The sequence below is a fragment of the Podarcis raffonei genome, chromosome 5 (assembly GCF_027172205.1).
Source record: "Podarcis raffonei isolate rPodRaf1 chromosome 5, rPodRaf1.pri, whole genome shotgun sequence".
Taxonomy (NCBI): domain Eukaryota; kingdom Metazoa; phylum Chordata; class Lepidosauria; order Squamata; family Lacertidae; genus Podarcis; species Podarcis raffonei.
This window is the reverse complement of record NC_070606.1, coordinates 102,136,544-102,149,578: the sequence shown is the minus strand read 5'-3', so window position 1 is coordinate 102,149,578 and position 13,035 is coordinate 102,136,544. Positions and strand designations below refer to the sequence as shown.

Here is a 13,035-nt window from a genome sequence, read left to right as displayed (position 1 = left end):
CATTCCAGGAGGTGTGCCGGAAGCTGAGTATGAGGGAGCAAATCATTCGATTCTGCTCCCTTGCCTCAGCCATGACCCCTCTGGTGGTGGGCAGACTGGGGGGTAGACTTCCTAGAAGCCGTCTCTTCTACAGTAGCCAGGCCTGTGTAGTCATTGCATTGCGGGTGGTGCCAGATCACAGGGTCTTTCTCAGAGCAGCGAGATACCAGGTCAGAGCTCAATCTGGCTTTATTGCTCTTCAGTTGTTGGCAATTGTGTAGTGGATCCAGTCTTCAAAGATGCAGACCTTGGTGTACAGCCCCAGCCGGTTCTCTTCACTGCAGCTTTTCTTCCAGGACAGCAGTCCTTGGAGGGCTTCTTCACACACCAGGGGGCTGCCCACATCTCCCTAAGACATAGACAACAGCTTTGGGACTCTCCAGGGGACAGGATCAAATCATGGCAATTTCTCACTGTCGTTATTTGAACTCTCAGGCCCTGGAGCACTGCCTGCAACAGGAGAGAGGGAGCTGTGTGAGGCTTTCCCCAGCCACAAGTACCTCCTGAGTGGTCCCAAGAGGTTGGCTCTTGCAGCGGGAGAATTTCCCTTCTCCTGTTGGGGTGGGTGTGCACTTGCGCTTACAGCCCCTCTGGCCCTCTCAAGAATGTAGGAAAAACATAAATGCTATTTAACTTTGATATGGGGAGGATTTGGCACATGCCTTTTCATTGTACTTTTCAAATATATTATGCTTTGTTGTTTAGTTCTGGTTAATGTTCGGCCAGTAGCTACTAGCCTGCCTATGGAGAATGCTTGTGCTTGTGAGTGATTTGGTTGGAGACAGCTCTAGTCTGAAGGGAAGCATTCATCTATGGTGTGTGTGGATGCACATAATTAGACCAAAGTCAGGGACACCTATACAACCTTACCTCCCACCAAAAAGTGCAGGCACAGGGGGCCACCAAAACCGCACCTCTCACCCATGGCTTGGAGTGGCTAGGAGCACACATGCCCATCTGGGAGGCCAGGCAAGGCATGCAGGCTCCTCTAGGCACCCATCTCATCAGCCCTGCAGGACCATCTCCCAGGTTGGCCAGTGGTGCTATTGGAACTGTGAGTGGAGTGCCAAGTGGCGCTTGGAGAGAAGAAAGATAGAGACAGTAGGTGAGAGTTGCAGGAAGAGTAGGAGGGAGAGAGGAAGAAGAGCAGTCGTGATGGTCGTGGAGGAAATCACAGGCAGAGCATGAAAGGTGACAAAAGCAAACTTTTGGAGTTTCTGGTCCATGGTCTCTCCCAGCTTCAGATGTACTGATAGAGCTTCTGGCCAAGATCACAAGGGAGTCAAGGTATGCCTCTGCTTGTTTGCTCCCCACCCCACTCCCCCACCCCAATCACTGGACTTGCCAGTAAAAAGAGAAGAGCCTCACCTTGCAGGCATCTTGGCTGCTGTCCAGCTGTCCAGCACAAAGCATCCTGTCAGTGAACCGTCCTGGGTAGACATTGTTGCACGTGGCATCAGATGTGACTGGAAGGTAGGAGCACTGCAGAAGGTTGTCTGTTCCATCAGCTGTAAGCCCAAAATATGTTGATCCTGAGCAGCTGCCTGGGGCAAGGCAGGAGGGAGACTCTTATGCTCAGGCCTCACCCCTCTCTCCTTGAGCTCTTTCTGCTTCAAGGGGGCACTGCCACCTGCCATGAATCTATCATAGTACAATGAATTGTTGGTGCCTCCCTCCCACCATTTGCCGTTCATCTACCCTTCCCTTTTTTGCATGGTGTCATTTATCCCATGCATCACTAAGGAACTTCATTGTCCCCTTGCGCGTCCCAACCATAATCCCCCATGGCCACGAAGAGGGGCATCTTCCAGCAGCCCCCTGCTCCAGTCTGTCACAGTTGTTGCTGGTCCTGGTTAGTCTCTCAGCACCACCCTCTCTGTACTCACAGTTGCTGCTGATCCATTCTGAAGCCAGGCACTGGGTCCCAGCTATGGCACATTGGCTGGGCAAACTGATGGGCTGCACTAGCTCACCCAGGACAGCTGGTTGTGCAAGCTTGATGAGCATGATGTCATAGTCCAGTGTGTAGTTGTTGAACTGCTTATGAGGGACCAGCTTGGCAGCAGCAATGACCTGTTGCTTCTCCTTAGGAGGAGTCTCAGGGACTTGTAGGCCAAGCCAGACCTCCATGTGGTCTGGGCTGCTGGAAGAAGAGCAGGTGGGTCAATAGTGTTCTCCCTAGAGTTTTTCTGCCTCAGCCTGGGTTGAAAGATTCCTTGCTCACCCTCAAGGATTCTTGTAGGCAGGCAGTCAAATGCACAAGTTGCCCTCCTATTTCAAATGAGAACAGAGCAGCCAACAGCAGAGAATGGACTTTATTCCCTGTGTGAGACAGATTGTGTGCAAAGGGTGTGAAGCAGGCTTATACCCACCTCCTGCTGCACTGAGCTGAGGACAACACCCATTCTTGGCTGATGAGGGCCCCACTGCAGACATGGTGCACTGACTGGAGGGAGACTTGCCACGGCACAGAATCTTGTTGGCACTTGGCACTACCAACCAACTTCTCAGCAGCTGCAACAGCTCAATATATAATTGGTAGAGGAAAACATCAAGACTTTTTCACTGGTTAGGAACATGCTAAAATGCAATGTGGCCTCGTGAACTCAGGAAATGGCATCCAGCCTATCCCATGGCATCTGTCAGCCAGACTACGGTAGCTAGATGAGGGCGCTGCATGCAATCTCTTCCTGCTAGTAAACAAAGGCTCAACTTTTTGCCACCATATCCTGCTTTCCACCTCCATCTCCCTGCATAGGAATCCTCTGAATTATTGGTCTCATATTGCAAGTAAGTGTGGCTAGCAACTGTTCCTGATTAATTTCTGCCAGAGTTCTACATACCATCACTCATACTGCTAAAATAAAAGCCACAGTTTTAAACCACAGGAAAGATCATAATGTATTATTGTAGACTATTGTAGACTATAGTAACTATAACAAGTAACTATATAGTACAATGCTGGTTTGCCCCATGTAATAGTGACATTTCCTCTTTGTACAATCAGCCCAAATAATTGACTGCTTTTGATTATTCTGATATGAGCTGTTAAATTATTTTCTTACAACCATATATATGTACTGTATATGTGTATTATTATATATGAGAATAAAATCAGCATGAAAACATCATTAAAATGCCAATAAATACTAATTAGTTGAGATTCCTGCATTGCAGGGGATTGAACTAGATGACCCTAGGGGTCCCTTCCAACTCTACAATACTATGAAAGAAGATTCATTGTACAAAGGCTTCTCTAAACATTAAAGTTTTCAAAAGATGTCTGAAGGGAGGGATGGCTCTTGGTGACAGGGAGTTCCACAGGGCAGTGGCCGCCACACCAAAGGCTCAATCCCTAATGACGTCCAGCTAAACCTCAGGGTTCACTGGGGTGAGGAGTCCAGCAGAAGTGCCCCATCGACAGATCTTGCTGGTCACGTTGGAAAGTAAGTACTTTGGGGTCTCATGGTACTTTGGGACCGAGTTGCTTAGGGATATGTCAGTTTCACACACTGTTACAGAACAAATTCAGTGATGGACAGCACAGATTGACCAAATGCTGCTATGGTAAGTCTAACACCACTGAGATTTTTTAATAAAGTGGGGCTGGGTGAATAGTCTGAATGGTCAGTGTAGAGAGTGGGTTTTTGGGTTGTATCCAACTAAGTAATACTCAGAGTAGTCCCACTGGAATCAGTGGACTTTGTTAGGCATGCCCATTAATATCAGTGGGTTAAATCTGAGTATGAGTGATAATGGAGATAGCCCTCCTGCATTTCTGTTTCCTGGCTTAACTGCCTGGTTCTCCTTCCCCTCCTCTGTTGCCAGGACACCTCTACTTGCACACTGAAATCTTAGCCCTCTTCTGGATTGATGGCCGTGGATTTGCATTCCAGCTTCTGTACTGCAGTTTTGTTCATCCTCACCCAACATTTCATGACTATTCTTGGGCAGATAAACTGTCCAGATTTTTTTTGGGGGGGGGGATTGTACCTGCAAGAGCCGCCAGCAGTAAACTGCAACCCAGCCACAGCATGTTCTCTTCTCTCAAGCTGGCCTCACTGAGAATGCGGAGTCCTGTGTGCACCTGGAAGTCGTCTAATCTCACAGAGTGGAGAGAAGAGAAGAAAGAATGTTTGCACAGCTTTCACATTGACTCTTGTCCATGCAGTTAGGCTATTTTTAGTAACATTTCTGAAGGAGATAAGATTGCTGCTCCTTTGGGTGTGTAGGAGGTCTGGGCTGCAGGTTCCCCAAGTTTTCAGAGCGTTTTCTATTCAGACCCAGCATGGGGGCATTGAGCAGCTCTTTCAGCCTAACAAATCATCAGTAAAAACAATTACAGCCTAGAAAACACTACAGTGGTACCTGAGGCACACTTTTGCTAATGAGGCCTCCCGCTGCTGCCGCCCGCTGGGACGCAATTTCAGTTCTCATCCTGGGGCAAAGTTCTCAACCCAAGGTACTACTTCTGGGTTAGCGGAGTTTGTAACCCAAAGTGTTTGTAACCCGAGGTACCAGTGTATAAACAAAGCGGCAACAAAAATATGCTAAACATTACAATTACAGCAAAAGTTATATTATATGATTAACAAAGCATTTATAATCTATAAAACAGTATTAGCAACTAAAAAAATAAACCAAGCGCTGCTAATACACGCACTCTCCATGCCCCCATGACTCATAATCTTTCACTCTATTCAGCTCATTGAAATAAACATAATGTCCATTGCTTAGCCAGCCTAGCCATATGCTGCAGCAGCTGGCATCCTTAGGTGGCGGGCCAGGGCGGAGACGGTGGGACATAGACCAACATCTACCTTTGGGTAGCTCTTCCAGATGCTGTTGATGAGGAACATGTTCATGTCACCCTCAGGAGGTCAATTCCCACTCAAGGAAGTCCAAGATGAGCCTGTCCCTCCAGAGCAGCAATCCTGCTGACATGTGCTTGAACAACTTCTTCTAGCGGCAATATAGGTGTTCTATGAATTTGAGAGGGGAACCCCCCCCCAAACCCAAGAAAATAATAAACGATAGGGTTTTGATTCATAGGGTCATTGTCCTTGCCCTTGCAATGCAGGAATCTCAACTAAAGCATCGATTTGGAATATGAAGGGAAAATACAAACGGCAGACGAATTATGGGCAAGCTTATGCAAAACAACCTGGCTACGCTAGGGCTACTAAGAAGCGATGCAGGGTCACTGAGGGCCATTGGTAATGCAAGAGAACTGTCCTTCCTGTTAAGTTGTGGGTTGACATAGCAGACGACACAGCGATTTCTCCAAAGCAGCTCTTTATTTTGTAAGCTGGAACAGAACTGAACTGAGGAGCTCAGTCAGCCTGCTTATATAGAGCTACAGAACAATTGTAACTGTTGGAACGTTCTAAAACTATCCAATCACGGAACGTCACTTTTCGATCCTTCATTTGCATACAAAACTATCCAATCACTAAACGTCACTTTCAATCCTTCATTTGCATAACTATCTACAGTATCCCCCTGCTGGCCCAGGGTGAGAACTTCAGTACATAACACTTCCCCCCTGCCCAGATGTACAAACAGAGACAGGAGATTTGGAAGGTTACTGGGGTAGCAGAGCATGATGTCATATGTAGAGTTGGGGGCTGAGAAAAAAGGAGAGAACCATTTTGGCAGGATGGCTGAAGAGAGGCTGGGAGAGATGCCTTGGACTCCACTGCTGCACTGCTGTGGGGAACAAACCCCTCTTGGATGACCACGTTGTTAGATCTGGACTCCTTCCATCCAAATTCAGGTGTAGATATGTCAGTATATCATATTTCTTAAAGCTACAACAGCCTCCTCCATGCCTTCATTCTCAAGGGAACACAGACCCTGGGTAAGTGCCTGGGACTCCCCTGGACTCTTGCCAAACCTCAGCAGAGATTGTGGGTGGCGTCCAACCAACAGGTGTTATACAGATGTATTTATTTTGTGGAAAGATAACAAAGCAGTTCTGGTATGTTTCAGGGACTTTCCTCTCTCAGTTATTAAGCTGGCATTTGGGAATGCTACAGGCAAGGTTTTCCAGGCCCCCATATGCATCAGGCATCTTCCATATAAAAGACTGAGAGCCAGTGTGGTGTAGTGGTTAAGAGTGGTGGACTCGTAATCTGGTGAACTGGGTTCGCGTCTCCGCTCCTCCACATGCAGCTGCTGGGTGACCTTGGGCTAGTCACACTTCTTTGAAGTCTCTCAGCCTCACTCACCTCACAGAAAATTTGCTGTGGGGGGGGGGAGGGAAAGGAGATTGTACGCCACTTTGAGGTTCCTTACGTAAAGGTAAAGGGACCCCTGACCATTAGGTCCAGTTGTGACAGACTCTGGGGTTGCGGCACTAATCTCACTTTATTGGCCAAGGGAGCCGGCGTACAGCTTCCGGGTCATGTGGCCAGCATGACTAAGCCACTTCTGGTGAACCAAAGCAGCGCACGGAAATGCCGTTTACCTTCCTGCCGGAGCGGTACCTATTTATCTACTTGCACTTTGACGTGCTTTCGAACTGCTAGGTTGGCAGGAGCCAACTCCTTAGGGTAGTGATAAAGTGGGATATCAAATACAAAATCCAATCTCTTTTCTTCCTTCCAAAAATAATCTACAGTTTGCAGCCCACTAGAGCTCAGAATTGCTGGCAGTCCGTAAGTGCCATTGGGATGGCCTCATATTCCTGTTGCAACTGCAGTGTGGCTTTGGCGCTGGCTGCAGCTGCAAACCTACTTCTCCTCCAGCTGCTGCTTCATTATCTTCATGAGGCACTGTGACCGGGACCAAACCCTGCAGTTTCTGCACACAGAGTAGCAGACCATGGTGGACAGCTTGGAAAAGGGTCTATAGGAGCTCAGGACAGGAGCCCAGCAAGGGGCTCACAAGCCTTTGGTTGAAGGCCACAAGCAGTTAATTGAAATCAGAAGCCCCCAGCTTTGGCATCCTCAGAGGATGCAAGTGCACTGCCTCCTATGCCTCTCTCAGGATTTCCTCATGCACAGAAGTCACAAGCAGAAGGTAGCTTTTCTGCATTATTTCTTTCCTCAACAGGAGGGCCTTTGGGTCCCAACTCCAAGAGTGACATTTAAACAGTTAAAAATTAAACAACTGCCCCATCCATTCCCCCTTTCCCATCATTCTCTTCACACTCCCAAATCTCTTCCTGAAAGGGGAAGGGGTGGCTTTTGTCTCTCCCTTCCTCAAGTACCTGATGAATCTTCTCTTTATTCAGGAAGAACTTTCTGATAGCAAGAGCTGTTTGACAGTGGAACACTCTCCCTCAGGAGAATGTGGACTCTCCTTCATTGAAGGTTTTTAAACACTGGTCATGTCATGGGTCCCTTGCAACTTTACAATTCTGTGATTCTATGATTCTATCATTCTGCCAGTGGTGTATTGGGGAGAAGGGGGAGTCCCAGGGCTGCAGGGGGAGGATGCATGGATCTCCTGCCCTTCCCATGTAGGAGAGAGCTAAGTCAGGGAGCCAAGGTTCATCCCTCTCTTCCTCTCTGCAAGGCCTGGGAGGGGGCAGGTTTGCAGGAGGTCTGCAATGATATTCTTCATTTGTATCAATATGCTGCTTGCAGGGGCAAAACTAGGCTTTCTTTCACCAGGGTCAAAAATGCTTAGGATTCTGGTAAAAGACTGCAAGCCTTTACGCAATGACCTGGGAGTAAGCTCCATTGAATTCAGTGGGGCTTACTTCTGAGTAGACATGTTGCAGTGAAAGGCTCAATTTACAATAAATACTCCACAAGTTTCCTTTAAAAAATTGCTGGTTGTGCTGAACCATTCCATTTAAAAAATGTGAGGTGGATTGGCTACATTTTTCTTCAAAATTACAAGAATGCAGGAATCTCAACTAAATGAATCCCCATGACAGATGGCCATCCAACCTCTGCTTAAAGACCTCCAATGAGGGAGAATCCACAACCTTCAGAGGGTGAAGACATGGCAGAGGCTAATGTATCAATAAGATAAAGAGATATAAACAGCAATAAAGGATATTGCTATTAACAGAGATAAAACTGATGTGCACACATTCGTTTCATTGCTTTGACACATTTGGTAATTTTGACAAGTTACAAAATACTATACGGTGGCAAGGGGACGTCTCTGCTTTCTAAGACGCTCTCTCTAGCTGCCCTTTAGCCAAAGGCCCGGAAGCTGCGTTCACTTCCGCCCGCAGGACCCGCTACTCTATGGTCAGGCGGACCAAGTCACGCCAGTCAGGGCGCACGCGCGGCCTTCAGCTCCCCCGGCCAATCCCGACGCCAGGCCAGCACGTGACCTGCCCGGCGCCTGCTCCGCCCACTCGCCGCTCGCGACGCGGCTCCTTCTCCCGCCCGGAGTCTTCGGAGGCCGCCTGCCTTTCGCGGCGAGGATGGTCCTGCGCCGGCTGCTGCTCGCCCTGCTGAACGACCACCGGCTCCTGGAGCGGCTGGCGGAGGCGAGGCCTATCCGGGCGGCGGCGCGCCTCACGGCCGCGGCCCTTACGCGCGGACTGCGCCTGCGCGACAATTTCCTGCGCGAGCTGAAGGAGGAGGCCAAGGCCAGCGGCTGGTCCAATGAGGGTCGCGGAAAGGATAAGGGGCGGGGCCCCTGAGGAAGGCCATTCAGTAAGGACGGAGCCCAAGACGGACGCTGAGGGCGGCCAATAGCGGACTCGGGCCCGCCGCGTCCCCCGCCGGCCAATGGGCGAGGCTGCCAGCGCCCCCTGGAGGAGCAAGCGGCGAATAGAAGGGGGCCCGCCCACTCCGCCTTCCTGCGTCTGCGTTCGTCTTGCGTGCGGGGGAGGGAGGCGGGAGGAGGCGGTCGCCATGGCAGCGGCCGGATGGAGGCTGGGCCCCGACCCCATTTTACGGCTGTGGAAACTGAGGCTGGCGAGGTCGCTGAGCTGGAGTCCCAGGCCGAGCCCTCCAGAGACGCAGCACCACCCGCCCCGCTCCCGCCCCGGACAGCCTCCCCGCAGGGGGACCTGGAGCCGCCTCCGCGACCGCCCTCTCCGCGCTCATTGCAAAACTTGGGGGGCAGGAGCAGTTGAGTCCCCCCGAGATTCTCCTGGGGCTCTGCTTGGAGGCAGAAGCAGGCCCCGCCCTCTGGTCCCGCTCCTGTTCCAGCAGCCGCTTCGCCTTCCTGTAGCAGGGAGTTCCACAGGACTGGGCCAGTGACACCAAAGGCGCGACTCCTTCTTGTCAGACGAGCTTCACCAACTCAGGGAATGACCAACGATGGTTCTGCAGATGACCTCTGTGATTGAACTGGGGTATGATGGGGTATCCTGGACCCAAGTTGTCTGGGGCTTTGTCAAGCAATGCAAAGACCTTGAACCTGACTCAGTAGTAAGTGGACAGCCAGTGCAGCTGTTTGAACAATGGCCAGATGCCCACCGCCACCACTGCAGTCCGGTCGCTGCGTTCTCCCATCAGCTGGTGCTTCTGAACCAAACCCAAAGACGGCTCCACACAACAGTGTTGTGTTTCCTTAGAAAAGTTTGAGATGGCTCACAACTTAAAAAACATAAAATACAATAAAACAATTGCAAAACTAAACAGAATTGCAGAGCAAGAAATAAAAGCAGTTAAGACAGCGGCAATGCTATGTTTTAAAACACCTGTAAAAAAGAAATGTAGGTCATAGCTAAAGTCTGATCTTTAATGTAAAATGCAGCATCTTGAATTGGGCTCAAAGAATGAGGAAGTCAGTGCAGTTGCTTTTGCTCTGGAGTAACATGTTCCCTCCCAATGCCTGGTTTTTGTCAGCATCTTAAGCTGTAAATTTTGTCCCAATGTAATAGCCAGCTCTGCATTCCCCAGTTTGTGGCACAGTTGGCACACCAGCCCCCTAACTGTGTGGTGCCACTTTGGCATCCAAATCCAGAAACAGCTCTGAGGCTATGGACCTATCCAGGAGAGGCCAAACCTGTTTCTAGATGGGTTGTTTTCTTCTTGTGATTTGGAAGTTGTACTGTTTGGAACTGCCTTTGCCTATTTAGCCCTGCGAGGAAACCCTCCCCTGCATAATCGAAGGAGCAGACAGACCAGGAGGACTTTGACTTGTGCCTGGAAATGGAATAAGAGCTAGTGGAGCTCCCAGTATGTGCATCCATCCAGACTTTTAATGATCAGGCCAAAGTCACCATGTTTTGCAGTAGAACTGTGGGATAGGGGGCCTTGAAACAAAATGCTGCAATTGCCACCAGGGATGCTTTTGTTATGGGCTGCTCCAGCCAGCCTGGAACAAGAAAAAGAAAAAGCAGTTTTCTTAAAACAACAAAAACCCTTACCTTCTTGAAATCTTCACAAGCTTGGCTATATATGTAGCCTAAAAGGCTTCAGTTGAGGGCTGACTGCCAGTTCCAACCTGAAGTACTTTGAACATAATAGAAAGCTACTTTGTACCAGGTCAGGCAAGACCATTACCTATTCTGACTGACACCAGTTCTCTAAAGTGGAGCTTTTATCCTGGAAGTTTCTTTGTTTACAACATACAAACCATGTGCTCTACCAATAAACTGTGATTCCTCCACCTATTATTATGGTTGTTGTTATTATTAATGTTATTTATATTTATCATTACAGTTCAGTTTTAAAAACCAGTCCAATCCAATATACTTTATTGAAGAGTTTGGATTTGATATCCCGCTTTATCACTACCCGAAGGAGTCTCAAAGCGGCTCACATTCTCCTTTCCCTTCCTCCCCCACAACAAACACTCTGTGAGGTGAGTGAGGCTGAGAGACTTCAGAGAAGTGGGACTGGCCCAAGGTCACCCAGCAGCTGCATGTGGAGGAGCGGGGAAGCGAACCCAGTTCACCAGATTACAAGTCCACTGCTCTGAACCACTACACCAGACTGGCTCTCTATTGCTCTGAGGAAGAGAAGGATATGTTCTTTCCCCCACTTCTTCCCTCCTGAAGCCTTGCATATAGCAGCAGCGGCCTGGAGGGGGCAGTGCTGCCCTCCAAACACCAGTGTCACTCCTACTACCTGGATAGGACTGGCATGAACCTGTGCGGGCCCCCAATGGAGCAAATTGGGGGCAGGCTTCAGGGCATTGATTTTATTATATATATATACATATGTGTGTGTGTGTGTGTATCAAAAATGTATCACAGCGCTTTACAACATAAACACACAAAACCCAACAATAAAATAGCAAGAAATTAAAAACAAGTTAAAAGCAAAAAGAAATGTAAAACACTTTCACAGGTCCAGCCTCACTACTGCCCTTCCCCATGCCAGCCCATCCAGGTAAGCTGCAGCAACAATGGTCAGGAGGACAGCTCCACATGGGCTACTGCTGGGGCACCAACAGGGTTTTTCTGGGGCCAGTACACTAGACGGATTGGGCCCTCTAACCCTCTTGCAATAGAGGACACTGGTTTGCATAATAATTGCAAATGCTTTGAGTCATGCAAAACTATGTGATTTCTTGCAGGTGGTGTGGAGGACCAAAAATAAATTGGTGGTAACACAAGTAATAAAACAGAACGTGAATAGATGAAGCTTTCCCCATAATTGTATTTCTATTCTGCAAAAGGCTGACCTGTTGAATTTCTGCCTGCTACACAGCTGGTAAAGGCAGTAGAGCCAGGGGCATGCTTTGTGAGGATATTATTTATTATTATTAATTTTATTACCCATCCTTCACCAGTGGGCTACAGCACTCTAAACCTCAAAACTGAGGACAGTTACAATCACAGGAATAGGGTGCGCTCCGAAAATGCAGGTGTCAAAGGCTATGGTAAATGTATGTAGAGCTTGTTTTTAGGAAGAATAGACTAAGTACTTGTTCATTTATTGTATTCCACCACATGTCCTGAAACACCTTCAGGGTAGTTTACAAAACAAAAAAACAGCAATTACATTTTTTAAAAAAACAGCATTTAAAATTATTATTAAACCAAAACTATCCTAAATCACAACAACGGGCAACAGTATCATAGCAGCAGAATCACAGAATCGTAGGCTTGGAAAGGACCCACAAGGATTATCTAGTCCAACCCCTTGCAATACACAGATATACACAGCTATCAAAATTCCCAATACAGATTCCACAATAGGGGAACAACCACTTGTATCTAATCTAACCTCAGAGGACCGCTTAGTTATGAAGGGCTTAGGACCAGGGGAGGCTTACACCAGGGTGCTCAAACCTTTGCGATCGTCAGACCCAGCATTTAAAATTATGCCCAGAAACCAAGGGAAAGCCACTGCCAGGGCTGGCCCAATACATTTTGTCACCTGAGGCAAACCATAAAATTCCCCCACACCTGAGAAGAAGGCGGTGGCAGAGTTTTATGTCGGGGATAAGGGTGGAAGGAGACCAGAAGCGCTTTCTGTTCCCCAAGAGGCTGCCGGGGGGGTGCAGAAAGCACTCTGCAGCTGTCACTGCCAGCACAGCAGCAGCAGCAGTGGGCAATGCATTCCTTGGAGGCTGGATTTGCTGCTCTTGTGGCTTCTGCCAGCCGAGGCAGCCAATTTCTATGTCTTCTAGTGGAGAATTCACATTGCCATCTGGGTTATGGGTAGAAAGGATGCCAGCAGTGTTTGCACATTGTTGCAGGGGGAGTGGCGGTGTTGCTCCAGAAGGAAGCCACGAGGGTTGCTGTGGCAGAGACTGACCCAAGGCATTTCAGGATTTGAGGGTGTTAAATAGCAGCTCCCCACCTCAGTACAGTCTTAGGCATATTTTGATTTTGGGCATTTTCATTTTCTAGCAGATAATATTCCATGCCATCAATACTGATGCAATCATGTGCCCTTTGGTCCCTTACTAACAAAGGAGGAGTTTGGCAGTGGCAACTGTGGTGCATAAAGCAAACTTTTTGCAAGGGCCTCTTTCTGGCTTCCAAACGCAAAGAGCACCTTTCAAAGGCAGTTGCCACAAGTGCCCTGGTCAAAGTTTTCTTAAACTGAACTTAATTTTTATTATTATTTATAATTATTATCTGGTCTTTGCACAAAGTTTTCTCAAGGCAGCTTAGAA

General features: G+C 48.5%; 1 protein-coding gene across 2 annotated transcripts; it reads right to left on the bottom strand.

Annotated features, from left to right (window-relative positions):
- Positions 1–210: 210 nt before the first annotated feature.
- Positions 211–4,656, bottom strand: LOC128414937 (trypsin-like). 2 transcript variants are annotated; one of them, XM_053390936.1, is made up of 5 exons: positions 4,033–4,656; positions 2,412–2,562; positions 1,926–2,182; positions 1,408–1,583; positions 211–388 (listed from the first exon to the last, which is right to left on the bottom strand). In XM_053390936.1, exons 1-5 carry the CDS (start codon positions 4,073–4,075, stop codon positions 239–241), a joined length of 777 nt encoding a protein of 258 aa, XP_053246911.1. In that variant the 5' UTR covers positions 4,076–4,656; the 3' UTR covers positions 211–238. The 2 variants fall into 2 exon arrangements, with proteins under 2 accessions (XP_053246911.1, XP_053246912.1); XM_053390937.1 differs by having other exon boundaries at positions 1,408–1,547; positions 4,033–4,637.
- Between the last annotated feature and the right edge of the window lie 8,379 nt (positions 4,657–13,035).